We start from the raw sequence: 27,955 nt of genomic DNA, 5'->3' as shown, positions 1-27,955 counted from the left end.
TGGCCATGGGGAGAATTTTGTGTGTGGGGGGCAGAGACAGGAGAACGCTATTGGCATTCGACGGTGGTACTACCTGGTAGGGGAGGGGCTTACCAGGCAATTTAGGCTGTGGGGCCCCTCCCTCTCACCCTTTTGAAATGTGGTTCCCTCCCGCCCGCCCTGTATGCAGTGTGGGCTATGCTGGTCATCCTTTGCAGGGCCAAGTAGGAATTTTTGGCTCATAGTCAGACTGGACTTGGTTATGTGTCTTTTTGCCTACTTCACATTGTCAGTGGGGTTGGGAGTTGATTTTATGTTGTTTGGTCTGATTTAAAGTGATTTGGTCACATTTTCTAAATAGGCAGGTCTGTGAGGGCACCTTGGGTGGGGAATCGGGTTGGGGGGCATTTGGAGGCACTGTTTCTGGTGACTGGCAATGCCTGAGGCTTCCAGCTCAGGGTTTTGTGGTCCCTGTTGGAAGATAAGGATTACCTCTGAGGCCAACTCTCCTCACCCACTCAGAGTTTTGTGGCTTGGGGGGGCAGGCAGGCCTCCCGTCCCAAGAATTGGGCAGTCCTATAGGGTGGCCATCAAGGACGCCACACTACAGGCATCAAATGTCTCGCCCGATATGATGCCATCATATCCAGCTGCTTGGAGAAGTTGCCTGCTTAGGTTTCCCTTTGCCTGCTTAGGTTTCCCTTCTCAACTGGCTTGAAGAAGTTGCCTGCTTAGGTTTCCCTAAGATCTGATCAGTTTTAATAGATGTGGCCCATGTTTTATATGATGTACTTGTGTCTCGTCTCTTGATTTCCCCCCCTCCTTTCACCCACAATGATATACCTCAAGTCCTTCTGCTTTCTTCTCATTACATATATATTCTTGGAAGAAAGTATATCTGAATATTATTTTCTGTTATGCCACGGCTAGTGCTGGTACCACAGCCAAACACACTCTGACAAGGTTAACAAATGGAGTTAATTCATCAATGTATAATCTAATTTCATAAAGTTTTGCTTCTGTCACTATGGGCCCATTCTGACATTACCAGAATGTTACATTACATTACCACTGCTAGCAGGTTATGCTAGCATAGGAAGTATCCATATTATCAAGAGTTCCACATGATTACCTGTGTTACCAGTGACAACCATATTGCTCCAGTAATGTAAAAATAGGTCCTGAAACATTGTACTTTAGACTGAATTCTGGATCTATCCATTTCTGCATTGTACCCACCCTTGTCAACAGCTCATCCATCTCTGTCACAAGGGTATCCAAATTCTTCTGTGCCAGCCAAAGGAGTCTCTCTGGTGCTTGCTGAGGTGACAGTAAATGCTGAAGGAATAAAGTCGCACATTTTACATTATGGATTTCATATTTAATGAGAAAACGTTGAAGTTTTCTCACATTGCTGAATGACTTCCCTATTGACCTCAATTACTGTCAGTGCAGACACATAAAAAATTGTTTATTTAAACACTTAAACACTATAGAAGAGGACAAACAGTATGCACATATATGATCAGTATTCCTAACACCGTTCAATATGTTAAGTGACCGTTTATTTTATCATATCTTGGGACCATTGTTTTACATTAACTGTACACACTTCACTTTGCCATTCATTTCCTTCTATGCAAGAGAACAAACTGTAATTACTACTGCATAGTTTACTTATTATCCCTCTCAATAATGTACTGTAATAACAATTTAACCACTGTGGCATGCCTAAAGTAATCAAACCATTAATTCACCTTTTCTCAGATCTAAGCACAGCCACACATGCCGATAAAAGTATGTGTGCCAGCCTGTGTTCCAGTGTGTGAAATCTACAGCCAGTGGAAGTTTTGTGTATACCTTTAATTCCTGGGTTGTATTTTCAAAAGAATAAAGCATTTTATATGGCGGATGAAGCGGCCCACTGAGATTGACACTCATAGCCATCTGGTTTAGCTGATCCAAGTCACGGAGAAGGAATCCAGTGCACTCATCATCACAAACTGTGGGAAAGGACAGTAAAGTATATTTATTCCTGCTAAATATTTGAGGCAGATGCTTGGTATTTCAACTCTGAAATATTTTACAGCACACATAAAATTCTCTAAAATATAAGGTCGCTAAACTCCAATAACTAGTGCCTACAAAACATGGTGCAATAATGGGGGACGGGGACAAGATGTAAGCAGCAGATGGGATAAATGGGTATCTATTGTCAACAACTTTCTCACAGGACAATGTGATATAAACTATGATTTGTATAGGAGCTCAGTATACACTACACAGTTTACAGAGTCACAAAAGCAGACCATAACACACAGTCCAGAAGAGTGTAACAATCTAATTTAGATTGGGTGGAGGGAAATGACAGAGGAATTGGATGATATTGGCAAAGGACAACAAAGATAAATGTGAACAAATGCATTGGATATATACTTAAGGATCATTTCAACTGTGCATTAGGACTAAGTGGCTGGCCAATGGCTCCATGACTTGGCAACGTCTAAATGTCATGGGGAAAATTTTTCAGGTGTAAGAGGTAGAAAGGGAGAAAGGTAAGAACACTGTAAGACAAGATAGTGTTAAAAGATGGCTCAGAGTGGTAGAAGTGAAGGTCATAGGTGGGAATATGTCATATATTCATATGTTATATGAATATAATCAGAGCAGAATGATAACACAAGTGAAGGTATGGAGGCCTTGGAAGTAAAGAATAAGCAGTGAAATGATCTTGGGAATGCAATCACACATGAGCCAACATAAAGTTCTCATTGAGGAGAATAAGGGCACAATCCTATGCATGCTTAGACCGAAAGAAGTCCTACAGTTGTAGGCCTTTTTTCTTTCAATTATTATTGTTGTTGTTGTTGATGGTGTTGTTGTTATTGTTATTAATTTCATTACATTTCTATACCATTCCATAGCCAAAGCTCTCTGGGCAGTTTACAGAAGTCAACAGAAGTCTAAACATGCACAGGATTGCACCCTAAATAAGAGGAATCTCAGAAAGAGGACTCTTTTTTAGAAAATCCAAAATCACTGCAATTTGAATATTTAAAACAGAATATGTGCATTTAAAATAGAATGTATGAATTTAAGACCATGTATTATTTTGTCTTTCGTGAAATTTAGGGCTGATTCACAAAGCCATTGAGAATGTGAGTGGCTCGATTTTTTTCTGTCCATATTTACAACACAGGGGTTGCATAAAAGGGTTGCAATGTGAACCCAGTTGAGAGCACCACAAATCTCACTAGAAAGTTTTTGAATGATGGTTAAATAATGGTATTTCTATAACTATTATTGGTAGTATTGTAAAGCCTTACTCAAGACATTCAACCTAAATAATAATCTATCCCCAGTCTTCCCTCAAAAAATGGCTAGTAATGAACAGTCATGCGCTTAGGGGTCAAACTGGTCCTCTGTTGGTTTAAAAGCAAACAGTCCAGTGTACCTGGATTAAGGACTGGGCATGAAATCTATGAAATGTATGACTCACACTAAAATGGTACACTGAATATATGATATATATATCATTTATATATTTCACAGTCATTTATTTCATGTATTTCATTTATTTATACCCTGCCGTTCCTCCAAGGAGCTGAAGATGATTATTCCTCCTCACACCACCATTTTATCATTACAACAACCCTGTGAAGTAGGTTAGGCTGAGAGACTAGCCATGCCCACCATGGCAGCCATTTTATGAACGTGTGAGCCCCACTGTCATGGCAGTCATTTTGTGAAAGCACCCATGACACATTCTCAAAATTTCAAATGTGCCCACCAACCCAAAAACGTTGGGAATGCCTCACTAGACATAGTAAGCTAGACAAAGGAAAACTACTTCTCCTTCATCTTCAGGAATGGCACAAATCCAGTTTGCCTCTGTTTTTATGATTAACATAGTTCTCAAATCCCTACCTTCATGGGCTAAGGAGCCCTGACCACTAATCCAGAAAGGGTAAGTTTCAAAAGCAAGGAGCCCATGAGATGCAAATGGAGTATCTCTGCAGATCATGGTAGTCAGTCCCCTCCCTGCTGCTTAACGATTCTAGATTCTGATTCTAGATTCAAACATGGTTGTCTGGGGCTGCCAAAGGCTGAGGTAACATGTGGCTAACTCCATTTTGGAAGCACTTTGAGAAATGGCTTGAGAACAAAATGTTCTCAAAATAGAATCACATATAGTTTTAGGGGCCCTGATGGGCATAACACCAGGCACTTTCCCTAAGGAACTGGTATTTCCTGCTTTCTATGCTTTTGCCAGTTTTGAAGTGTTTTCTCCCTTTTACATTTAAATGCCATAGGGACTCTGTTTTCCTTTGAAAACATTCAATATCACTTTAATTATGCTAGTATGCCTTTATTTTCCCCTCTGCCTACTCCACATCACCTCTATGACATATGCATACCAGACTGATTGGATATGCAGATAACATTACACTGGGGTTATTCTTATAATAGGGTTTTCAAGGCATCATTGTAGTCTGAACAGCCAGAAGGTGGCAGCTTATTGAGATTTTTTGAACCTGTGCATTTGAGGAACTAATGTGGTGCAAGGGCATCACATTAATGTGTCATCTTCCGCATCCCTCCAAATACCTTGCAAATTCCCATATGAAATATATGGGGAATAATCACACTTAGTTCTACGAGTACTAAGATAATGTATGTGAAGTGTTTCAAGCACTTGTGATATAAATACTAAGTATTATTATTAATTCATGGTTTAAAGGCATTTACATATTCCCTCCATTCATCTTCCATCCATTAAAATAAGCCCTTCATATGCCTTTACAGGGTTATCACTTCCTTAATCTTCAAGCACAGAGGCGTTTCAGATGCTACAGATACTGTGCAGCAAAGAAGAAACCGTTTTGCCAAATAATAGTGGCATAATCACCTCATTCAATGATACTCTGAACCATTCTACTGGAGCAGAAAGAAAGCATTAAATATGTATCTTCAACAAACTATTACAGGTAGTGGGAGACCAGTTTTTCACATTTCCTAATGATGAGGACACAACAATTTAAATTGATCTTGTTCAGGTAATGCCAGCTGATTACAGCCCCAAACTATAGTCTATCATGGCTTTCTATACAATGCTGTCACCACCACCTACTGGAAGGTGGCTACATCTACAAGTGTCCTGAGATAAACAGATAATCCTAACTAACAATATGGGAATCACTGGCTTGCACCTACATATGTGTTTAAATTATTGAGCCCAATCCAACTGTATTGCCTGTGCAGCGGTAGAAGGTGGGCACATACAGGGCTTCTCCACATGGGACTTTTATCCTGTGATTGAGATTGGTTATTCATGGATCTTTGAGGGTCCTTTACATAACGTTGTAAACCTCCAGGGCCTCCAGGGTCTCTCCCATGTCTTTTTCTGACCTTTATCCAATTTTTTAAAAAAGATCAGAGATAACGAGCCATTAAAATACAGCACGTTGAATTTCTCCATGAAAAGAGGAAGTCAAGAAATAATAGGAGCTACACCACACCACCATCTAGTGGCTGTATAATGAAACATACAGAACTCACAGATAAAGGTGGAAAAGGAGGGGGGAGGGAAGCACATGTAAAGGGCTGATCTTAATCCCGCAAAGAATCTGGAAGCTGAAGCCCTAGTAAAATTGGGGGGGGGGAAAGCCTGTGTGGAGAGGCCATAGTCCCTGTAAAATAAGCTGCAGTCACACCAATCAACTGGTTGATGGGGAGGAGGAAGTTGGGGTGGGCAGCTAAGTCCAATGCCTCTGCTCCACATTTGAAACACTTGATTGGTGAGAGAACCATTATTTGACATGGATATACATGTACAGTACATATCCATGTCATCAAGGTGGAAAACCATGCATGCATACCTGTTTGTACACTGTCCCCATCCACTAGAGATAAATGTATGGCAACCTGCTTCCACTGAGCTGGGGTGGGGGTAGGAAGGGAGGCTCAAATTTTATCCCCGCCTGTACTTTTTGATATTCGGTCGCTTTCATGACAAACCTTTCTCATGATAAAATCAGGTTTGATGCTGTTTCAGTCAGCATGGAGCTAAAACTACATTTTAGCTGCAGAAGCAGAAACAACAGCAAAGCAAATCATTGGCTAGGAGGCAAATTGATTTAGTGTGGCGAGAAGGCAAGTTGCACAAGGAGGCATGGACATGTTATTTTCAGTTACTTCCTTTCCCCACTAAATTCTTTTTGCCTTCTACTTCATGCAGTCCCCCCACTAATTAGTTGCTTGAACTGAAGTGTACTGTAATTGCTCTAGTAAGGGGCAATATTTTCTACTTTATGCATGCGTGTCAGAAAAACCTATTAGTGGCCCAAGTCTTCTCATTTGTGAGTTTCTATACAGAACACAAAGAGAAAGAGCATTTCCATAAGTAACATATGGGGTTAACACAGAGCGGTGTGTTTTATATATACCAACATCTATTCTAGTTGGTCAAGGAGTCGTACACATCTGTCAGGCAGGAATTCAGAAACCGTAACTCAGATAAATAGCAGAAAACCAGTTTCTTTGAAAGACCTAAACTCTTTTTTTAAAAAAAAGAGAAATACTTTGCTGTGCTAAACCAACAGACAGCAGCATACTAATAGATTTCCCCATTTAAACAAGCTTTCCTAGTTAACCTTGAATAGTTGGCAATAAGTATTGCAAAATGGGATGCAAATGAAAACCAACTTAGTTCAGCATTATAGGGGAAGAAACTGAATCACTTATAAAGACACGAAAATACTCTGAATGAAAAAAACAATTGTTGCCTATAACATGTATTGTAAACAGTCAACATGAATTAACACCTCTTGCTTGAAAATTGAGTTGAAAAGAGGAGATGCATCGAGTTCCATCCTTTAGTAAAAGAGACAGGGTGATGTTACTTGAATATGCAGGTTAGAATGTACTGGAGCAGCAGAAAATGTTTCAAGATGATAGTTACATAATTTATACATGACTAAATATCTCCATGGCTTGGTCTATAAAACCGCCAGGAAGAATTTGTGTTCAGTATTAACAAATGCAGGATTATATCTAAATCATTACTGCTGTGCAGACATGAAATACAAAAATCATGCAATGTTTCAGAAAGGAGTTAGCAAGATGCACTGGGTTGTATCCAATATCAATATTAGTTTAATGTAGGTCCCATTAATTTCAAGAGATCTACTCTAAGTAGGGCCAACATTGGATACAACTTACTGTTAGCACAGTAATAAAACTTACTGTGAGCAATGGAACTTTCCCGTCCTCTTTTCCCTGTTGGAAACTTCCCCCACCCACATCTGCTCTGGATGGTCCCACAACCCTCTAGAACAGATTTTGAGGGCGTGAAAGGGGCTACAGGTGGAAGGGGAATTGTTCCTGTCCGCATTCTGCTGATGGAAGCCATTGGTGAGGAGAATTAGTAGGAAACCATCCTAAGTTTGCAGAGCAAGCAGAGTACAGTTCAGACCTACCTCATAAGTGAAATTCCTCACAAGAAAGCAAGCTTGTAAAACCAAAATATTTTTTTTAAATAAAACTGTTTGAAAGATGAACTAAATCATAAAATACATTTGTTTTGCAGATATTGCTACACTTCATTGGTCAATTTTAAACAGAAAGCTCTTTTCTAAGGCCTAAATCCAAAAATTCTCAGGGTCAAACTACACATTATGTTAATTCCATAGTGTGTAGCTAAGCCTGATAGTATTATTTACTTTAGTGTAACTGTGAGCTGTTCCAATTGGGAAACAGGGTACAGCAGGAGGGGAAATTAAACCTTCCCCCACTCACTTTTCCCCCCAAATCCCACCCCACCCGAGGAGGCAGACCGATGGTTTAATCCTGCCCATCAGTGAATCTTGACTGCACAGTTTCACCAAAGGAAATAAAACAATGAGGCTTAGCTACACGCTACACAATTAATATAATATGTAGTTCACCCCTTAAATGAAGCAGAGAGCTTGAGTTATTGGGCAGTTTAAAGTGAAATCAATCAACAGCAGAAGGCTAATATTAACTAGTGTGCTAGTAAGTCCCTCCCATATGAATGCCATTCAAACTAAGAGCACTGTTTAGGCAGGCAAGAATAAAGGTGGGGGAAGAGAAAAATTGACAGGATACAACATCAGCTTTCTCCTCCCCTCAACATATTTTTTATACGTGTGAGAACTTAATGGCTTTGTCCATGTTGTAGCAGTGCATGCACCATGTTTGCACACACACACACGTGCGCGCACACACACGGTGCTGGAAACCAGTGCTTTATCCTTCAAAAGCAGCTATTAGCAATGATCTCGGAGCTGATTATGAAACTTCTTTCCCCAGATTGGCTTGTCTGGATGTGGATGTATATTTAGGACAAAATCTTTTATATCATAAGCTGGCTTTGCCAACAGAATTTCCTAGACTTTCAGTTTGGAGCTTTGACAATTGCTTTTTCATTAGGATTTGAACTTTTGATGGTTTGCTGCATTGAAAACCTGTCGTATTAGAACGATTTTCAGTAAATTTATATATTATTCCAAACAACATCAGTTTTAGAAAAGATTGACAACACATTTTGCCTAAAGAGAAATTAAAGGCTAATTGGAGTTCTGCTTTGGTGGAACTTTTACTCTGTAAGGCTGTGTTTGGGCTTTGAAAATGTATTTGGAATTGCACCCCTTATAAAATTGGACTTCCACCAGCTTTATATATAATTGAGGCAGACCTAGGTATAAATAAATGAATCTGCTGTCATCATATGTGGTTTGACCTTTAGTCATGAATAACGTTTTCAGGATTCATTTATGGCCAGTATTTCTAGCAGGCAATTAAGCAAATGTATGTCAAGAAATAAATAAATGAATAAACAAAATCCTAATTTAATTACAGTTTGAGGGCTTCACCTTCATGTTTAACTTCTAATTCTGAGAATGTCCTTATCTATCTGCCTGATGGGAATATAATAACTATCCAAAAATAGATTTTACCATGTAATTTTTTGATTATCATTTTGTTAAACTTAAATAGACAATCACAGGAAATTAGTCATGTGCTGAGCACAGAAATCAGAAATACAATATCAATTTTACAATAACCAGGACCCAAGGAATAATAAAAGAGAAGGCAATCTATAAAAAAAGTGATAGTGGAGAAATCCAGCAGTGCTTTCAATGCTGAACTGGTGGTGATTTTTATACTTTTATATAAAGAAAGTCTTTGTTCTTCAACATCCTGTACTCCTTCACTCGGCTCTGTGTTTTCTTAGGAACGTGTGAGCCAGCATGACCAAGCACTGCTACCTCTGAGAGGCAGCAAAAAATATTTCCTGACTCTAAGTAAATATTAAATGAAACAACAACAGAGTTGTTCATTCAATATTAAGGACAATGCATAAAAAAGAAATACAAAATTATCTGTCAGCGTAGTTGTGAAAATTATGGCAGAAACTGAAAGGATCCTTTCATGGGTTTTGAAAATCTACCTTTTTCTATTCCAAAGGGATAGGACTTCTGGCCACTGCCACGCAAATGGCGTCAGGCATAGCGGACGCCATTTGCGTCCCTGCCCTTGGCCATGATAGGCTACGTAAATATTTACGTAGCCTATCACAGCAAAGAGCAGGGATGCAAATGGCGTAGCGGATGCCATTTGTGTCCCTGCCCTTGGCCGTGATAGGCTATGTAAATATTTACGTAGCCTATCACGGCCAAGGGCAGGGACGCAAATGGCGTCCACTATGCTGGACACCATTTGCATCCGCAGCCTGGTACCAGATGGCTGCGGAACGAAGATGACGGACCTGGACCGGCCACTGCCAGGTAGGGTCCGTCCTGACTGGCCTTCATGGGGTGGCGGGAGGGAGCAGTCCATTCCGCCACGGACTCCGGGGGGCTAGATTCTAAAGAATCCAGCCTCATTGGAGTCCGTGGTGGATTTCTCTGCCATCCCTATTCCTTACTTTATAGATTCTTTAGACAACACTGTGATCCTCCAGTTTTGCTTCTGTTTTTTCAGAACACTTTCCTGTTTTTTTAATAGGGAAAATGAGGTATTATTTCTGAAAGTGCCGTTTCTACCTGTGCATTTGTGCTATTCTAATATAGCACAGGTCCACCTAGAGGTTATGTAGTGAAAAAGCAGGAAAGGAAAAGCTCTATGTGTAGAGTTCAGGTCTCAATTCTGTGATGAAACCGAAAGTAGATATAGCGGATTAACGGCCTTGTGTAGAAAAACTTTAAGTCTGAATGTAGAGACAAGACAAGGCTCTAGGAATATTAGCGGTCTAGTGCCTACCCCAAGAAACAAGATTCACAAACCAAGCCATCAAAACTCTCACAGTACTGTTAATATACATACAAACACATTCTATGCCTTCACGAGCATGCTGGGGTTCACATCCTGCACATTTCCATCCAGTTGATCCAGGCTTGCACGTGCATTGTCCAGTGACAGGATCACAGGGAACAGGCAGCGAACCATATGGATGACACTCACATTCTTGACAAGATCCACCAGGAATTCTTGGGTTCCCAGTGTATCCAGAGGAGCATCTACAGGTTGAAAAATTGAAATAAAAAGTAAGTTAGCTTTAAGAATCCCCATGTAAATGGTTTTCTGTGAAGGAGTCACCAAAGAAGCACAGAACTGGTTGCCTTTGACATTGGTGGTGCAGGTTCTCTGTAGACGTTGGAGAATGGGGGAACACTCATACACCTCAAGTACATAAAGCAATATGTGGAATGGCTGGTATACACTTATATACATGCCATCTTTCTTTATTATCAGGAGAGAATAATTGCATCACATTTGTGTGCATATAGCCTCCTCCACTAAAACTAAATGGATCAGTACAACCAGAGATATGTTGGTATACCATCGGAAAATGGGACTCCCAGGTCGGAAGATGGTCAAAATGCTACTGGGGAGGAACAGAGGATAAGTTCAACTAGCCCCGGATGTGATGATGCAGCTAGCTCAAAGCCAAAAGGATGGCTAGCGGCCAATGGTGCTGGTGGTGAACGACGAATCCGATGTTCTAAAGATCAGCACACCATAGGAACCTGGAATGTAAGATCTATGAACCAGGGCAAATTGGATGTGGTCATTGGGGAGATGTCAAGATTAAATATAGACATTTTGGGTGTCAGTGAACTGAAATGGACTGGAATGGGCCACTTCACATCAGAAGACCACCAGATCTACTACTGTGGACAAGAGGACCACAGAAGAAATGGAGTAGCCTTCATAATTAATAATAAAGTGGCTAAAGCAGTGCTTGGATACAAATCAAAAAATGATAGAATGATCTCAATTCGAATTCAGGGTAAGCCATTTAACATCACAGTGATCCAAATATACGCCCCAACCACAGATGCTGAAGAAGCAGAAGTAGATCAGTTCTGTGAGGATCTACAGCACCTACTGGATAATACGCCAAAAAGAGATGTTATTTTCATTACAGGAGACTGGAATGCTAAGGTGGGTAGTCAAATGACACCTGGAATTACAGGCAAGCATGGTCTGGGAGAACAAAATTAAGCGGGACGTAGGCTGATAGAATTTTGCGAAGACAACTCACTGTGCTTAACAAACACTCTCTTCCAACAACCTAAGGCCAGGGACGACTTTATACATGGCCTTCACCAGATGGTCAACACCGAAATCAGATCAACTACATCCTTTGTAGCCAAACGTGGCAGACATCTATGCAGTCGGTAAAAACAAGACCTGGAGCTGATTGTAGTTCAGATCACGAACTCCTTATTGCACAATTTAGAATCAGACTCAAGAGAATAGGGAAGACCCACAGATCAGTTAGATATGAGCTCACTAATATTCCTAATGAATATGCAGTGGAGGTGAAGAATAGATTTAAGGGACTAGATTTAGTAGATAGGGTCCTGGAAGAACTGGAGAGAAGTTCACAACATTGTTCAGGAGGCAGCAACAAAAAACATCCCAAAGAAAAAGAAAACCAAGAAGGCAAGATGGCTGTCTGCTGAGACACTGGAAGTAGGAGGAGATATGCCCAATTAAATGCAAAATTCCAGAGGTTAGCCAGAAGAGATAAGGAATTATTTTTAAACAAGCAATGCACAGAAGCAGAAGAAGATAATAGAATAGGAAGGACAAGAGACCTCTTCCAGAAAATTAGAAACATTGGAGGTAAATTCCAGGCAAAAATGGGTATGATCAAAAACAAAGATGACAAGGACCTAACAGAAGCAGAAGAGATCAAGAAAAGGTGGCAAGAATATACGGAAGATCTGTATAGGAAGGGTAATAATATCGGGGATAGATTTGATCGGGGATAGGTGTGGTCAGTGAGCTAGAGCCAGACATCCTGAAGTGTGAGGTTGAATGGGCCTTAAGAAGCATTGCTAATAACAAGGCAGCAGGAGATGACGGTATCCCAGCTGAACTGTTTAAAATCTTGCAAGATGATGCTGTCAAGGTGATGCATGCCATATGTCAGCAAATTTGGAAAACAAGAATGGCTAACAGATTGGAAAAAATCAACCACAGAAGAATATGGTATCCCCATACCAAAAAAGGGAAGCACCAAAGAATGTCCGAACTATCCAACAGTGGCACTTATTTGACATGCCAGTAAGGTAATGCTCAAGATCTTGCAAGGTAGACTCCAGCAATTCATGGAACAAGAATTGCCAGATGAACAAGCTGGGTTTAGAAAAGGCAGAGGAACTAGAGACCAAATTGCCAATATCCGCTGAATAATGGAGAAAGCCAGGGAGTTTCAGAAAAACGTCTATTTCTGTTTTATTGACTATTCTAAAGCCTTTGACTGTGTGGATCATAACAAATTGTGTCAAGTTCTTGGTGGTATGAGGATACCAAGTTATCTTGTCTGCCTCCTGAGGAATCTGTATAACGACCAAGTAGCAACGGCAAGAACAGACCACGGAACAACGGACTGGTTTAAGATTGTGAAAGGAGTACAGCAGGGTTGTATACTCTCACCCTACCTATTCAACCTGTTCGCAGAACACATCATGCGACGTGCTGGGCTTGATGAAGCCAAGGCTGGAGTTAAAATCGCTGGAAGAAATGTTAACAATCTAAGATATGCAGGTGATACCACTTTGATGGCTGAAAGCGAGGAGGAGCTGAGGAAGTTTATGACGAAGGTGAAAGAAGAACGTGCAAAAGCTGGGTTGCGGTTCAACCTAAAAAAAAACCAAGATTATGGCAACCAGCCAGCTTGATTGAGAACTGGCAAATAGAGGGAGAAAACGTGGAGGCAGTGACAGACTTTGTCTTTCTAGGCGCAAAGATGCCAGGAAATCAGAAGACGTTTACTTCTTGGGATGAGAGCAATGACAAATCTGGATAAAATAGTTCAGAGCAGAGACATCACACTGACAACAAAGGTCCGCATAGTTCAAGCAATGGTATTCCCCGTAGTAACCTATGGCTGCGAGAACTGGACCATAAGGAAGGCTGAGCGAAGGAAGATAGATGCTTTTGAACTGTGGTGCCGGAGGAAAATTCTGAGAGTGCCTTGGACTGCAAGAAGATTAAACCAGTCCATACTCCTGGAAATCAAGCCAGACTGCTCACTTGAGGAAATGATATTAAAGGCAAAACTGAAGTACTTTGGCCACATCATGAGAAGACAGGATACCCTGGAGAAGATGCTGATGCTAGGGAGAGTTTAAGGCAAAAGGAAGAGGAGCCGACCAAGGGCAAGATGGATGGATGATATTCTGGAGGTGACAGACTCGACCTTGGGGGAGCTGGGGGTGGTGACGGCCGACAGGAAGCTCTGGCATGGGCTGGTCCATGAAGTCACGAAGAGTCGGAAGCGACTGAACGAATAAACAACAACAAAGCCTCCCCCGCAGAAAACATTAGGCACATGTGGGGGAGGAAGAACATCCATTCTCCGCAAACAGGGATATATGACAGTCAAATCTATTTAGATGTGTGAACCATTCTATAGAGTTGGAAGAAATGCAATGAAATATGTAGTCACATGCTATGTCAAGACAGGTTCTTCTATACAATTGTATTTGTTCGGTTTTCCCTTGTAAATCTCCAGTAGGCCTCAGAACTATTCTCCTTGCCCTCATCACTGAAACCTGAAATGGCGCCCATGTTCCTGGTAGAGTTCAAATGTTACTTCCCTAGTCATGAAAACAATACTTTGCTATTCAGTCTAAATGGACTCATGTGCCACAGCTTAAAGTGGCTGAATCATGTTCACTTGGTTGTTCACCATACGTGGTTGACAGATGTGGCACTTTCTAATCAATTGTCTTTCACCGTATACCTGCTTGTTTGCGGTTCCTATGGGCAACTCTTTCTTCAGTGAATTTCATTCTTTTGATAATCTTCCCATGTTTCTACTTTAGATCATGTTAAACATTTAGTTTTATTGCAGATACTTTGATCAAACGGCGCTATGCAAATAATGTGTTTATGGGTGGAAAATGAACAGCAATCCTTAGCTACAGTGAACTGAAATGCATTCTTCAATATAGACTTACAAAGGAAATCCCATGTGGTTTACCTGAAGCCTGAAACTAATACCCAGTAGCTCTGTCAACTTAGAGTTCTAGCATGTGCTAGAAATCATGTGCGTTATCAAAACAAGCAGCAGGTGTTAATAGTTTGGTGAGCTAGAAAGGCTTATTACATTGAATCAGTGATGTGAATGCATGTATTTGTTTCATTACAGTAATTTATGAAAGAACGTGCAGTGGTCCTCTTCTCATTAGACTAACATTCAGATGTTTAATGCTTGCTTGTTCCTTTATTTCTTTCACTATTTATTTTCTAGTTGTTCACTGCACCTTTCATTTTGATCATTCTCTTTACCTTTCAATATCATTCCTTACCTTTCACAGTACTGTCCCTCATATCCAGGTAGGCAAGCAGTACATCGGTAATCATTGACTCCTTCCATGGCACATGAGGGACTAAAACTGAGACAAAAATCAAAACACAAGGTTCGCTTTCTGTCCGTTAACATTCATCAGCTGCAGAGAGGGGCTTTCAAGTGATTTTGGACCCATCCCTCTCTATATGATAGAGAATTTCAAACTGCACCTAGGTAGATACATGGAATGTATATGACCATCTTAATGCACGGGTGGATTGGTATGAGAGGCGACACTCCTTTGGGGATTTGGATCCTAAGCTACTCAGGGCTTTAAAGGTATGCACCGGCCCTTTGAATAGCACTTTTTGTGTGTGTGTGCATCCCAATATGTGCTGTCCCACATAGCCATATGGGTGGGTGAGGACCAATTTCACCCCCTCCTCCTTCCATTTTTTCTTCCCTGATGCACTTGCATGGGTGGGGTAAAGTGGAAAAGAGTCTGCTCAGCTCTTGATCACAGAGTGGCTCTGCTGTTTTTTTAAAAAAGCAAATTACTTCCCACCATTTTCTTGTTTTAAAAACATTCTATTTTTTTATTCGGGCTCTTGACTGAATGATACAATGCAATGCAGAATCACTGGTCTTCTTTCTTCTTTTGCATACATGCATCAGTCACCCTTCCCACAGCCCCAAAAGTTAAACAGAAGATATTCCCTCCTCACTCTCCCACCTCCAAGCCTAAATAATCAGTGCTGAAATGCTTTCCAAATGGCAGGTGAAAATCAGATCTTAATATTCCCCTACTCCTGCCTCTGTCCCACCCTGCAGCACCCAAGACTCCCTTCCAAGCTTCCAATCACTTCTGAAGTAACTGCCACAGAGTCCAAATGTACAAAAACCTTTGCACTGAAAAAACATGGAATCTCCTATTTGTAAAGAATAGTGCATGCTGAGTGAATGTTAGGGTTCCTTCACACAGAGCTTTTATCCTGCAATTGTGATTGCTCCTTCACGGAAGTTTGCAGGCTCTTTACATGGCACTGTGAACTTCCAAGGTGTCTCCTGTCCTGCACTAAATGCCTTTTGTTCCGTTTTTAAATAGATCGCAGATAATGAGCTATCAAATTACCCCACTGTGTTCTGCTTGAGTTTCCTCAGCGAAAAAAGGAAAAGTGGCAAGTAGAGGAGCGAGATCAATGAAAGATAATGGAACACTCAGATACGGGAGAAGGGAGGGGGAAAAGGAAACAGGTGAAAAACAGGAGTCATTGTGATCCTGATTCTTGCATTTAAAAAGGAAGCAGAAAGGCCTGTTTTAAATGCAGGAATTTAGGCTGGTGTAGAGATGCTCTTACTCCAGAGGAAATGCCTAATGTGGAAGGGCTCAAGGTTTCTCCTTGAATAGGAATATTCTGTAATTTTCTTTCCTTGCCTTTAGGCATTGAATCTCTGCAATGGAAGGAATAATGGTGGTCAGCTAAACTACTTTTCATAAGAGCTTTGCTTACAATCTTTCTTTCTTTCTTTCTTTCTTTCTTTCTTTCTTTCTTTCTCTCTCTCTCTCTCTCTTTCTCTCTCTCTCTCTCTCTCTCTCTCTCCCCCTTCCTTCCAAATGACTAGATCATGTAGTAACTTGAGATCAGAATTTGTGGCACTGTCACCTAATTTCTGAACATTCTCATACATTGTGCACACTAGTGCTGGAAATGTGCATGTGTTGTTGAGGTTTCTGAGCTAGCAAGTAAATGCATGAAGCAAATAACTAAATATATGCCTTCAGTGGAAGTTACACGTATAAAAGTATTTTAGTGTTCTGATCTTTAGCACATTAAAAAAGAAAAGGGAAAAAAGAATGTCTTTATAAGAGAAGGCTTCGAGAAACGCCCTGATCAAATTGGAGTGCGCGTGCGCACGTGCACACACACAAACGCACAAACGCATGCATACACAGAGTCTATGCTGTTTTGAGTTGGAGATTAACAGTACATATCTATACATGTCTACTCAGAAGTAACTCCCAGGAAAGTGGATATAGGATTGCAGCCAAGGAATATAATCCTACACCAATTTACCTGAGAGTAATCCCACATTGAACTCATGGGAATATTACTTCTGAGTAGACATGGATTAGATTGCATTGTAAAGAGCAGCATTGTATAAACTGTATATTATGTTGTGTATTTGAAGCATACAAGATTTCAGGGCGAGTCTCACATTGGGGTCTTGGTGAAAACTCCAGTGGGGCAGCATCTACTCTACTCCACTTTCTGACAGTGAAGCAAATTTAGGAGGGGCCTTTTGGACTTTTTCCAGATATTTTGGCTTCTTTGGATACTGAAAGCAGCAGTGAAGGGCTCAATGATTTGATCCTGCTGCTGAAACTGATTGGAAAGAGAACTGTCGTTCGTTTCCTCTCTCCCTCCTCTCCGCCGTAATAGCTGGAGAGAGTGCTGCTGGGCTGCGTAAGCATTAGATATGTCTTAAGATTTTTGTTTGCTTCTTTCATCATAGGAAACTGCTTGAGAATCATGCTGTCCAATAAAATACATTTGAACACCACAAAACACAAGGTCTATATTTATGTGTATTGTTCACACCTTTCCTGAAAATATTTATAAAACAGAGAGGTGACTTTCTCATCCACAGCATACAACAGACATTTTCAAACCAGATCAGACGATTTCTGGTTTTCTTCCTCCACTTTCTCTCCCTCCACTTCCCCACCCCTACTTTGCATTTTAGAACAACATAGAAATGTCCACTTGAGAGCATAAGGCCACCCATTCTCTGTATTTTATTCCCAGGACACTTTCTGCAGCATGATTCAACTGCTATGTTTTTATGCACAACATCAGCCCGGTTGTATATAACAGTGGGTGGATCACCAGCAGTCTGCACTAGTATTCCTGGCAATCTGTAATAACTGGATTAATTAATTGGATTCCTCTGAAAGTCTGCAAAATTTACCTGGATGCGGGACTGGAACTGGATCAGTTTCCAAGGCCCTAGAGTGCAGTGATGATGCTGATGATGCTGGGTCCTGGAGCCAAGAACCTGTTGCAGTCTTGAGACCGCTATGTCCTGCGTTACCCTTGTTCATTAGAGGTAGCACTCAGAGTCTCTTGCATCCTAGATGCTGGTAAGCAAGGCACGCAGTGCATCCAAGAAAGCTGTGAACCACCCACAGCTCCACCCTTGCCCCACCTGTTGCACTCCTGACATTCTGAACTTCAGCTCCCATCAACCTCAACCAGTATGGTCAGGAATGCTGGGAGTTGCAGTCCAAAACATGGGGGGGGGGCACCAGGTTGGGGAGGCTGATGTAATCTCTCCAAATCAGAGCGTAGAGGCCACTTTGGACCAGAACCACACCCAAATGGTCAGAACGTGGACTAAAAAGGATTCATAGGGTGTGGGGACCACCGAAATAAAGTGTGTGTATCCTTCCCCTGGAGAAGACTCTTACGAGTCCCCTGGACTGCAAGGAGGTCAAATCAGTCCATACTAAAGGAAATCAACCCTGAGTGCTCACTGGAAGGACAGATACTGAAGCTGAAGCTCAAATATTTTGGCCACCTAATGCGAAGACAAAACTCTCTGGAAAAGACCCTGATGCTGGGAAAGACTGAAGGCAAAAGGAGAAGGGGACGGCAGAGGATGAGATGGCTAGATAGCATCACTGATGCAATGAATATGGACTTGAGCACGCTCCAGGAGAGAACGCAAGACAGGAAGGCCTGGCGTGCTATGGTCCATGGGGTCACGAAGAGTCGGACACGACTGAACGATTGAACAACAACAACTCTTCCCCTCAGTTTAGAGTTGAACACGAACCTAGTTGTATATATTTCCAAACCTGCATATTGATCTACTCTAAGCATCTGATTATGTCAGCTGTCACTGCTAGAAGCCCATGCCAAACTTTAAAAATGAACCAGAAGATCTTTAAGGTATGATAGTGTGAGCTTTGAGAGGGTAGGATTCTTTCTGCTTAGGAAAGCTGCTTTTCTGAACATTAACAAAAGACACTCTTGTAATTCTAAAGGAGTGCCAGTATCTTACATAAGGATGTGTGAACCCACCCCCGTCTGGGTTTTTCAGGCACCTGCCCAGCCCCTGCCCCCATTCACCAGTCCCACAGACCACACTCGAGCCCCTCCTGTGCTCGACGAGCAGCCCACACTCACCCTGGCGGCCTTGTTGAGCACCATGGTCACTATTTCTTGAAATACGAAATGGCGATCACAAAAACGTGCATATTTGCTTATGCATGAAAACATGCATTTTTGTGAATGTGCATATTTGCATATGCAAAATGCGCACTTTCAAAAATGCACATCTGTGCATGCGCAAATATGCGCATCTAGGAAATGTGCATTTTCATGCATACACAAATATGCACAGTCACAAAAATGAGAATTTTTGCGCATTTTTTAAATTGCCATTTCATTTTTCCAGAAATGGTGACCATGGAGCTTGACCAGGCTGCTGAGGTGAGTGCGGGCCACTCTCCAAGCATGGGCAGGGGGCAAACGTGGGCAGGGGTTCAGCGAGCGGGGCTTGGGAATGCAGGCAGGAGGGGCTCCTCCAGATTCCAGGATGGAATTGGGTGCCTGCACCAGCCCTAATCTTACATCCCCAGGATTCAAACTCTAGCTGTTACCAGTCATGAACACATCAGCCAATTGATGTCCATGCGTCATTTTGTTCCTTCACCTGTCTTAACCTGCTAAGCGAAGTTATTGCAGGAATGCTGTGACACCGTCTTTAACCTGTGTGCAAACGTAAATGCCTAAAGCCCTGAGGGACATGTGGAGCTGATTGTGCAGGGGCATGTATTGGCCCCAGGAGCATAACCAAGTCACCTGTAGTATTAGAGGGACCTAGAGATCCATAATGCCTTCATAATGGGTGCAATTTCCTTGCTAGGAAGCCTCTGCAGATGTGAAGATGAGTTAAAGGGCTGATAGTGAGGCCTAGCACACTTCATACTAATGAGTGAATCAAGATGCGCCTGGGAAGCGAAGGTTGTTTGTCTTAAAGCTGCAGGTGGCTGTGCTGAGAACCAAGCACAGCTAGTCTATGCTGGGAATGAATGCTAGGGGGGGGGGGTGTGCTGCTGTTATGCAGCCTCATTGCTAACATGTATGGTATAAAACCCATTGTACCCCATGGCTTTGGGTTTAGAGAAGCTGTCTGATCCAACCATTGGGTATGCCTGTGTGCTGATTGTACTCAATAAAGTGCTCCTTGTAAGTAAACCTGGATCTGATTTATCACTATCTTAGCACCTCTAACCTACGAGTTCAAAGCCCAGGGCCAGGGCAATACAGGGCACTTCTACATGAGGCTTTTATCTTGCACCTCTACTGAGCCTCCTGCTTCCAGGTTCTTTGTGGGATTAAGATTGCTTCCTTTACACGTGCTTTTTTCCAGGGGTTTTCTTTCTCTAAGTTTCATTATACAACCACTAGATGGTGCTGAGGTATAGTGGAATTTTGCAATTTCATTCCGCCATTTCTAAATAATACCACACTTTCCTCATTAGGAACCCCTCCCCCACTGCTGATCTGATTGGAATTTGACTCTCTTAATTTATGCTTAGGTTATTCCCCCCTGCCACACACACACACACACACTTGGGCTTCCATCTTTTCAGTTTATAAATGATCATATCATTAGCCCAAATGTTACACTTCAAAAAACAAAGCAACTACAGAAGAGTAAATGATCTTTGTAAAAAACAGATAATTCAACTAGATAAATTCAAATTAGTTCAGAAACAATTAGGAGTAAAAACTAGAGATGCCAGTAAAACTCATACTCTGGCAATTTTACACGTGTTTTTTTCCAGGTTTTTTTTCCTGCCTTCCAATAAGTTCCATTAAACAACCACTAGGTGGTGCTGTGGTAGAGAAGAATTGCGCAAATACACTAGGGTTTGATGCCACCATTCACAGATGTACCACACTTTCCTCATTAGAAACCCTTTCCTCATTAGAACCCCCACCCCACTAAAATGGTTCTAAATAATGAGAGAGGCCCTGGAGGATGGTGACATCATGTAAAAAACCCGCAAACTACTGTGAGTGAGCAATCACAAGTGCACAATAGAAGCCTCATGTAGAAAGGTTCTGGTTGTCTGAAATGTATCCAAAATCAAATGTGTTCAGGGTTTGTGGGAATGTCAGTTAAGAGGGAGAGGAGAAACACCATTGATGGAAGCATGTTCTGTTACATTTGTGGCTATCTGTGCAGCAAATGCTGAGTCAGATCAATGCAAACAAAACAAAAAACAAAAACACCACACTGTGGCAGTTAGCCCCATACAAAATTTTCCCCTTTGCTACAGTTCAGTCAGCAGCATCTTCTAACTTGCTTATAATGCATTAAATCAATAGTGCTTGAATGAGTAATAAAATCACACCTTTGCAAAAAATGTAAACAGATTGATCTACGACTCACAAAGTCATTATCCAACACATATTCAATTCAGTAAAAATAGACCCACAAAGCAAGTCAGATCCTCCAGTTTTGTTTTGTTTTTCTAGCATATCACATTTGAATCTGAATGCTGAATGAAGAAACAGGAAAGCATCTTAAAGTGTCAAAGATTTCAACACTGCTATCCACTGTTAGGATTATGGCCTCTGAAGTAAAAGTAGAAGAGAAATGTATACAGGGTTTTGTACTCTGTCTGCACTGCTTTCTAAAAATCTAGATATATTCAACAATCCACAATCTAACTAGCCAGAGTACATTCTGAGAGAACAAAATTGTCTTAAATGTTAATATAGCATTTTAAATGTTCAAAAACCATCACATGCTTATCTAGTTGCAATCCTTACAGCAACCGTCTAAGGTAAGCCAGAATTATTTTCCCCATATTGAAGATGGGAGTGGACTGAAGTTGAGTGTGCAGGTCTTGCTAAAGGCCACCTAGTGATGTCATGGCAGAAGCAAGATTTGAACTGGAGATTTCCTCATTTATAGCTCAGTCTCTTCACCAGCATGCTACACCAGCTCTCTAAAGCCAAGTGCTGCAATGTAACAAGGATGTGTGGAATTGCAACCTAACAGCCTGACCCACTGAGTCATGCTTAAGGGGCAGAGGCCAAAGAAATTCAGTCAGGAAGTTTGTGAAGTTTGTTACCTTTATAGTTTGCCTAGTTAATAATATCTGGAAGAACTGAAAAGTCTTCAGGGAACTCTTATGTGCACAAAGAACCAGGAGCTTCCTGGGTACAGGGATGCGTGCATGGAACCAGGAGCTTCCTGGGTACAGGGATGCGTGCATGGAACCAGGAGCTTCCTGGGTACAGGGATGCGTGCATGGAACCAGGAGCTTCCTGGGTACAGGGATGCGTGCATGGAACCAGGAGCTTCCTGGGTACAGGGATGCGTGCATGGAACCAGGAGCTTCCTGGGTACAGGGATGCGTGCACGGAACCAGGAGCTTCCTGGGTACAGGGATGCGTGCACGGAACCAGGAGCTTCCTGGGTACAGGGATGCGTGCATGGAACCAGGAGTTTCCGGGTACAGGGATGCGTGCATGGAACCAGGAGCTTCCTGGGTACAGGGATGCGTGCATGGAACCAGGAGCTCCTGGGTACAGGGATGCATGCATGGAACTTCTTGCCTCCACTGAAACGCATGAATCAATATGCCAAGGGATGGTTACAGGCATATAGGAAGCATATACAGTTTAAAAGTTGGTCACTGTGTTAATGAAAAGACAGCATCTTCAGAGGAAGCAGTGAGGCACTGGCCATTGCTAAAGACTGAAGTCCATCTATTTTAGATAGGTAACCTGATTCAGGATTAAGAAATGAGAGAGAGAGAGAGAGAGAGAGAAACAGCAGAGATCTCTCACCATAAAATTAATGCCATTTTAAGTCACATTTGCCAAAGAATAATGGGATGGGAAGGTCATTAGCGTAACATACCCAACTAAATGGATCAGGATGGTATCTCCTTTAAATTATTTGATCGTTCTCAAGTTGTCCCAGACCAACATAACATTAAATAAGAACTCGATAAATTACGAAGCCCATAGCAAGGCACTGTAATGCTTTTATAGCAGCACAAAATATGAGCACAAGTCTCTGTATGGCTCCCTTGTGACTACATTGAACTTGAGAGCTCTGTTCTAGCTTCGCTTGTGAGAATAATTTTTATAATGCTCATTCATTATCCGTTGACTATTACATTTTCCACCCTTTATGGATTTCTACATAGCTAATTAGCCTGAAAGCAATTTTTGAAGCAAGACAATTTAACAGTTCAGTCGGCCACTATTTAGTATGGCTCAATGCACTCTGCTTTTAAAAAAATCATGGACAACTGACCCACAAGAGAACCACATGGAAGAGCTAGACTAAAGGCAAGGCAGAGCCAGTGTGGGATAGCGGTTGGACTGTTGCACTAGGACTGGGGAGATCCGGGTTCTAGTCCTCACTCGGCCATGAAGCTCACTGGGTGACTTTGGGCCAGTTACTGACACTCAGCCTAACCTACTTCACAGGGTTGTTGTGAGGATAAAATGGAGGGGATCATATACACCACCTTGGGCTCCTTGTGAAAAAGGTGAGATATAAACGTCATGAAGAAATGAAGACACAGATTTGTAGTGCATGCTTACTTGTTGCTTGAAACAGTCAGAGGACACGCACAGGGCCGGCAGTCATTAGGAGAGCCTCTAACCATCCCATAGAAGCCAAGAGCACACCTTTCACAGTGGTCACCACTAGTGCTGTGACGACAGTTCTGTGGAGCAGAAGCAGAAAAGAAGGAGCCACAAAGAATTAGCTACTGAAGATTTGTTTTAAGGGCCTGTGAGTTTGCCATCACTTTTTCACTGGTACTTTCTAATGCAAAAATGACGACAACTCCAAAAATTAAGAACATAAGAAAATTTTCACTGGATCAGACGAAAGAGCCAACTAACCCAGTATTCTGTTTCCAATATTGGCCAACCAGGTTTCTACAAAAATCTAACAAGCAGAGCCTAATGATCTTCCTTTGTTTGTCACAGCATTGAGTATTCAGAGATATGCAAAAGTCAGAATGCATTATATGTAGAAATGCTGATGAAGTTCTCCTAGGCCAGAACACAAAAAAGAATTTCAGGGATGTGCAAAAACCAACCTCAAAAGGAAAGATGAGTTTTTAAAGACCCCACATTCTTCTCTGGCTTGGATAAAAATCTAAGCCACAGAAGAAAAAGCTGCACTTATTCTTAAGTATGGCTTCTTAATTATACCCCTATTTAATCTAATGGAGAGATGACACTCCATTGAACTGAAGAAAAATGGAATTAAGAGGTGCAGGGGAAATTTGAGAATGGTAGAGGGAAAATACCCTGTGGCTTCTCCTGTCCTTCAGTTTTTTCCCATTACTCCCTTACATGAAATAGGGAGAGAATTAAGAAGCAGCAACCGGATGTCAGTGATTCTTCTAGGCCTCAGTTTAGTTCAGAAATATGTTCCAAGGTGTTCTGTATTTTTTCAGAAGACCTTGTACCATTTCCAAATTAATCTAAGGCAAGCATGGCCATCTCTAATTATATATTTACTAAAGATCCAGTGAGGATCACTACAGATTAGGCTAGCTATTTTATATCAATAACCCCAGCATACTGCCTCCACCATTCCCTTATCTGCCCATCACATTCTCCACAAACATAGCACAATCCTTACTGTCCCTAGCCACTAGATGAGGTTCTTCAATTAAATTGGCCCATATTTATCTCACCTCTCTCTTTTTGCTGCCCCTGTCCCATTATGATCTACCTTACGGTCCATTTCCTTGCCCCCTACCCTAAGGCTCTATGCCTAACCAAGCACAGAAATGAAAATGGGAATTGGCCCCAATGTCCATAGGAATCTGAAGAAAATATCCACAGTTTATGCGGAAAGCATATTTGCAGTGTTAAACATGGTAAATTGATGTGGAGACATGTATTTGTAGTACACATCAGATATATGCAAAGAAGATGTGGCCAATCAGATTTCTACAGCACATGGCTGCTCTACGTTTACAAATGCATGTGTGTTGTTCATACTTTATTTTGTTTTTCATTACAAACACTGGTGTATATATATAGCAAAACATATTTCCTGAGCAAAGTGTGAGCCAGACTTAAGTATTAAAGGGAATTTTTAAAAAGCTATTTTGTTACAGTGCAAGTGAACTATATGCAAAGAAAGAAGAATGTGGTAAATAGTCTAGGAAAAGCATAATCTTAATACCTGACATCTTGAGGTTTCAGGATCACACATATCACTATGCCCATGACACTGACATGGGACACAGGATCCTAAAGCTGGACTTGGTTGCCTGTCAGCAGAACTGGAAAGGAGTCTATAAAAACCTGGGGAGCACGCCTGCAAGAAATCAAGAAAAACAAACATTGTGTGTCTATTATATTGTGGCTAGGCTGGGAAGCACTGGAGAAGACTACAAACACATCTTCATCCCCACTAGTTTTCTTTTGACAGGCAACCTGCCCTCCCCCATTCCAGTAGCAAACCTCAAGAGGTTTGACAAGCAATGCACAGTCCACTTTAGAAGTAAAAGAACCAATCCGAATTGGAAACTCAGCCACCAGATCCCTGTGGGAGCACAACAGCACCAGGCATTTCATTTTACAGCTTGAAAAACCTTTCATTTAGATGCTCTTTCCTTGTATCCATTCCTCTGTTTCCTGAGAAAGCGAAACACACACACACATGCTGTGCAAAGTAAGCAGCAGAAGTGCACTGTTTTCCAATTGTCCTTGGTGTGTTTTTCTGAGATGACAAGCTAATATCTGCCTACACACTAGCTGATAGATAACAAGCAAATGCCCAGTGATACTCAGCAAAATATGTCTTCATGGCTACATTATTTATACTTGTATAATTTAAAGACCCTAAAAATAAAGAATTCAAAATAATAAAAATGCTACCATGTCCTGAGACCATTAGCCCTTGAAATAAAATGTATCTTGCTCTCATATATTTTCTTCACCCAGCAGTAAAAATCAGTAAGCATACTGAAAATTGCTATCAAAGCTGACAGATGCAGAAGAAGCAGCAGCAATTCTCTGTCTCCTCACCCTCCTTTCCTTTCCTCTACCTGCCCCATTCCTCCCTAATGTGTTTCATCTGTAACTAGATTGTAAGCCTGTGGCCAGAACTAGATTGTTTTGCTTTTTTCATGATTCTACAGAATTGATTTATATATAAAAAAGCAAATACCACCACTACTACTAGTAGTGAGAGAGTTATAATACATCTATAGTCAGTACAGGCTGGTGACTTCAATGTCAGTGGGGTGGTAAATCTGCTCCAGGTTTCAGTCAGAACCAGTCAGAACTCTAAAGGAGCTATCCAAGGTGCTGACATCAGAGTCACCAGCCTCCACTGGCTATATATGTATCATAACACTTTGACTCTCCTCTGCCGCTGCTGCTGCCTCCTCCTCCTCCTCCTCCTCAGTGTGGAGCATCTTGGATAGCTCCTTTAGAGTTCTGACTCGTTCTGACTGAAACCTGGAGCAGATTCACCACCCCACTGACATCGGAACCACCAGCCTCCAATGACTATAGCTCTTCTAAAAAGGACATCACTACGGTATTTTGAAAGCAACATGGTGATGGTTGGGGAAGGGCTGCACCTCAGGGGTAGAGAACACATTTAGCATGCAGAAGTTCCCAGGTTCCATCTCTGGCACCTCCACGGAGAACTAAGAAAGACCCCCATCTGGAGAGTCATTGCAAGCCAGTGTAAACAATACTGAGCTAGATGGACCGATGGCAGTGAGCCAGGTCTGTGCCTGCTGGCTAGTTCCTGCCCACTGCAGGACAGCAGCTAAGTTGGCTCCACGGCCCTTATTGGGGAAAGACGGCAGGAGCAGCAATTCTACTCTCAGGGGAGTTTTCCTTGCCATGGCTGAATCTGACTTGGCATGAGGCAGCTTCCTGTGTTCCTAGGTTTGTCTTAGCTCATTGAAGGCTCATTGGCCTTCGAGGTTCATTGGCCTTCAGAAATAATAGATTTCCCAATATTTTGTTTCAGCACTCCGCTCAAAGTAAATTGATTGCTAACCATTGGCTATGCCAGCTCGGGCTGATGGGAGTTGCTGTCCAACAACATCTAGAGGGCCACAATTATGCCCTTCCATCAGCAGATGGGCTGCTGATCCAGTGGATAACTGTGGTAATGGAAGGAGGTGGTGGTTTTTGCCATTTCCCTCCTTCCTCTGCAACTCCCTGAGCCCCCACCCCACCTCCACCAGATCCAGAGGGTTGGACAACCCTCTCAAACAGTGTGGGAGATGGCACAGGTGACTGCAGGAGAAGGGGAAGTGGTGAAAATTGCCATGAATGTTGCTGCATATGTAGGGTTGGACTCAGACTAACATCCCATTGATTTCACTGGGTCTACTTTAAGTATGAGTATGTTTCGATCCAACCCATAGTCTTTTAATGATAAGATTATGTTTTGTCTTGCTTATTGTTTAAAATTGTTGTTTACTGTTTTAAATTGTGTATTGACTAGTCATTGCTTAACTTTGTTTTGTAGACTGCTTTGAGTACACTCAGTTTTCTAAAAAAGAAAAGGAGCAAGATAATAATAAAACAATGCAGAAAAGCAAACAAAAATCTTTTTGTGTAGTATTTTACCAATGCATATATGAACTTGTGTGCCTTGATAGAATACTGCCAAAAAAGAAGCCTTCATGTAACTGTATGTACACCTGTATCAAGATTCACTGGTCATGAAGGGGGAGCGATGCAAAGAAATACATTCTAGAAATTGCCCTAGTTAAACAGAAACTCAGGAGGAGAGAAACACAGTACAAGGTAGGCTGGAGAAAGAATAAAGGAATGGAATGGTGAACAGCCATCTATCAAACATGCTGTAGTTCAGGTGTGCACAACCTATGGCGCGTAGGCTGTGTATGCCCCCACCTAGGCCTTAAAAGTGGACCTCCCTGACCTCCCACTGCTGCGGAATACAGTTCATTCTTTCCCCACTGCTGCTAGCCAGTGTAGGCTGGAGGCTCCAATTTCAGTGGGGCTGTAAAGTCATTCTGGGTTTTAGTTGATTCTGACTGAAACCTGGAGTGGATGCACAGCCCTACCAAAATCAGAG

The 27,955-nt window shown here is 41.8% G+C and overlaps 1 protein-coding gene across 1 annotated transcript in view; it reads right to left on the bottom strand.

Moving 5' to 3' along the window:
• The window catches only part of LAMA2 (laminin subunit alpha 2), a 619,437-nt gene that overhangs the window by 122,888 nt on the left and 468,594 nt on the right, over nt 1-27,955 (bottom strand). The window contains exons 29-34 of the mRNA XM_084827486.1: nt 25,067-25,201; nt 23,458-23,582; nt 14,832-14,918; nt 10,327-10,520; nt 1,840-1,982; nt 1,219-1,317 (exon numbers count right to left, since the gene is read on the bottom strand). Of these exons, the coding sequence (XP_084683612.1) occupies nt 1,219-1,317; nt 1,840-1,982; nt 10,327-10,520; nt 14,832-14,918; nt 23,458-23,582; nt 25,067-25,201 (783 nt within the window). The remainder of the gene's footprint in view (nt 1-1,218; nt 1,318-1,839; nt 1,983-10,326; nt 10,521-14,831; nt 14,919-23,457; nt 23,583-25,066; nt 25,202-27,955) is intronic.

Source organism: Heloderma suspectum, chromosome 1 (genome assembly GCF_057233095.1).
Source record: "Heloderma suspectum isolate Gila_16-S chromosome 1, 16-S_ref, whole genome shotgun sequence".
In the NCBI taxonomy this organism is placed as follows: Eukaryota; Metazoa; Chordata; class Lepidosauria; order Squamata; family Helodermatidae; genus Heloderma; species Heloderma suspectum.
Note: the sequence above shows the minus strand (reverse complement) of the source record. Positions and strands in the feature narration are given on the sequence as shown.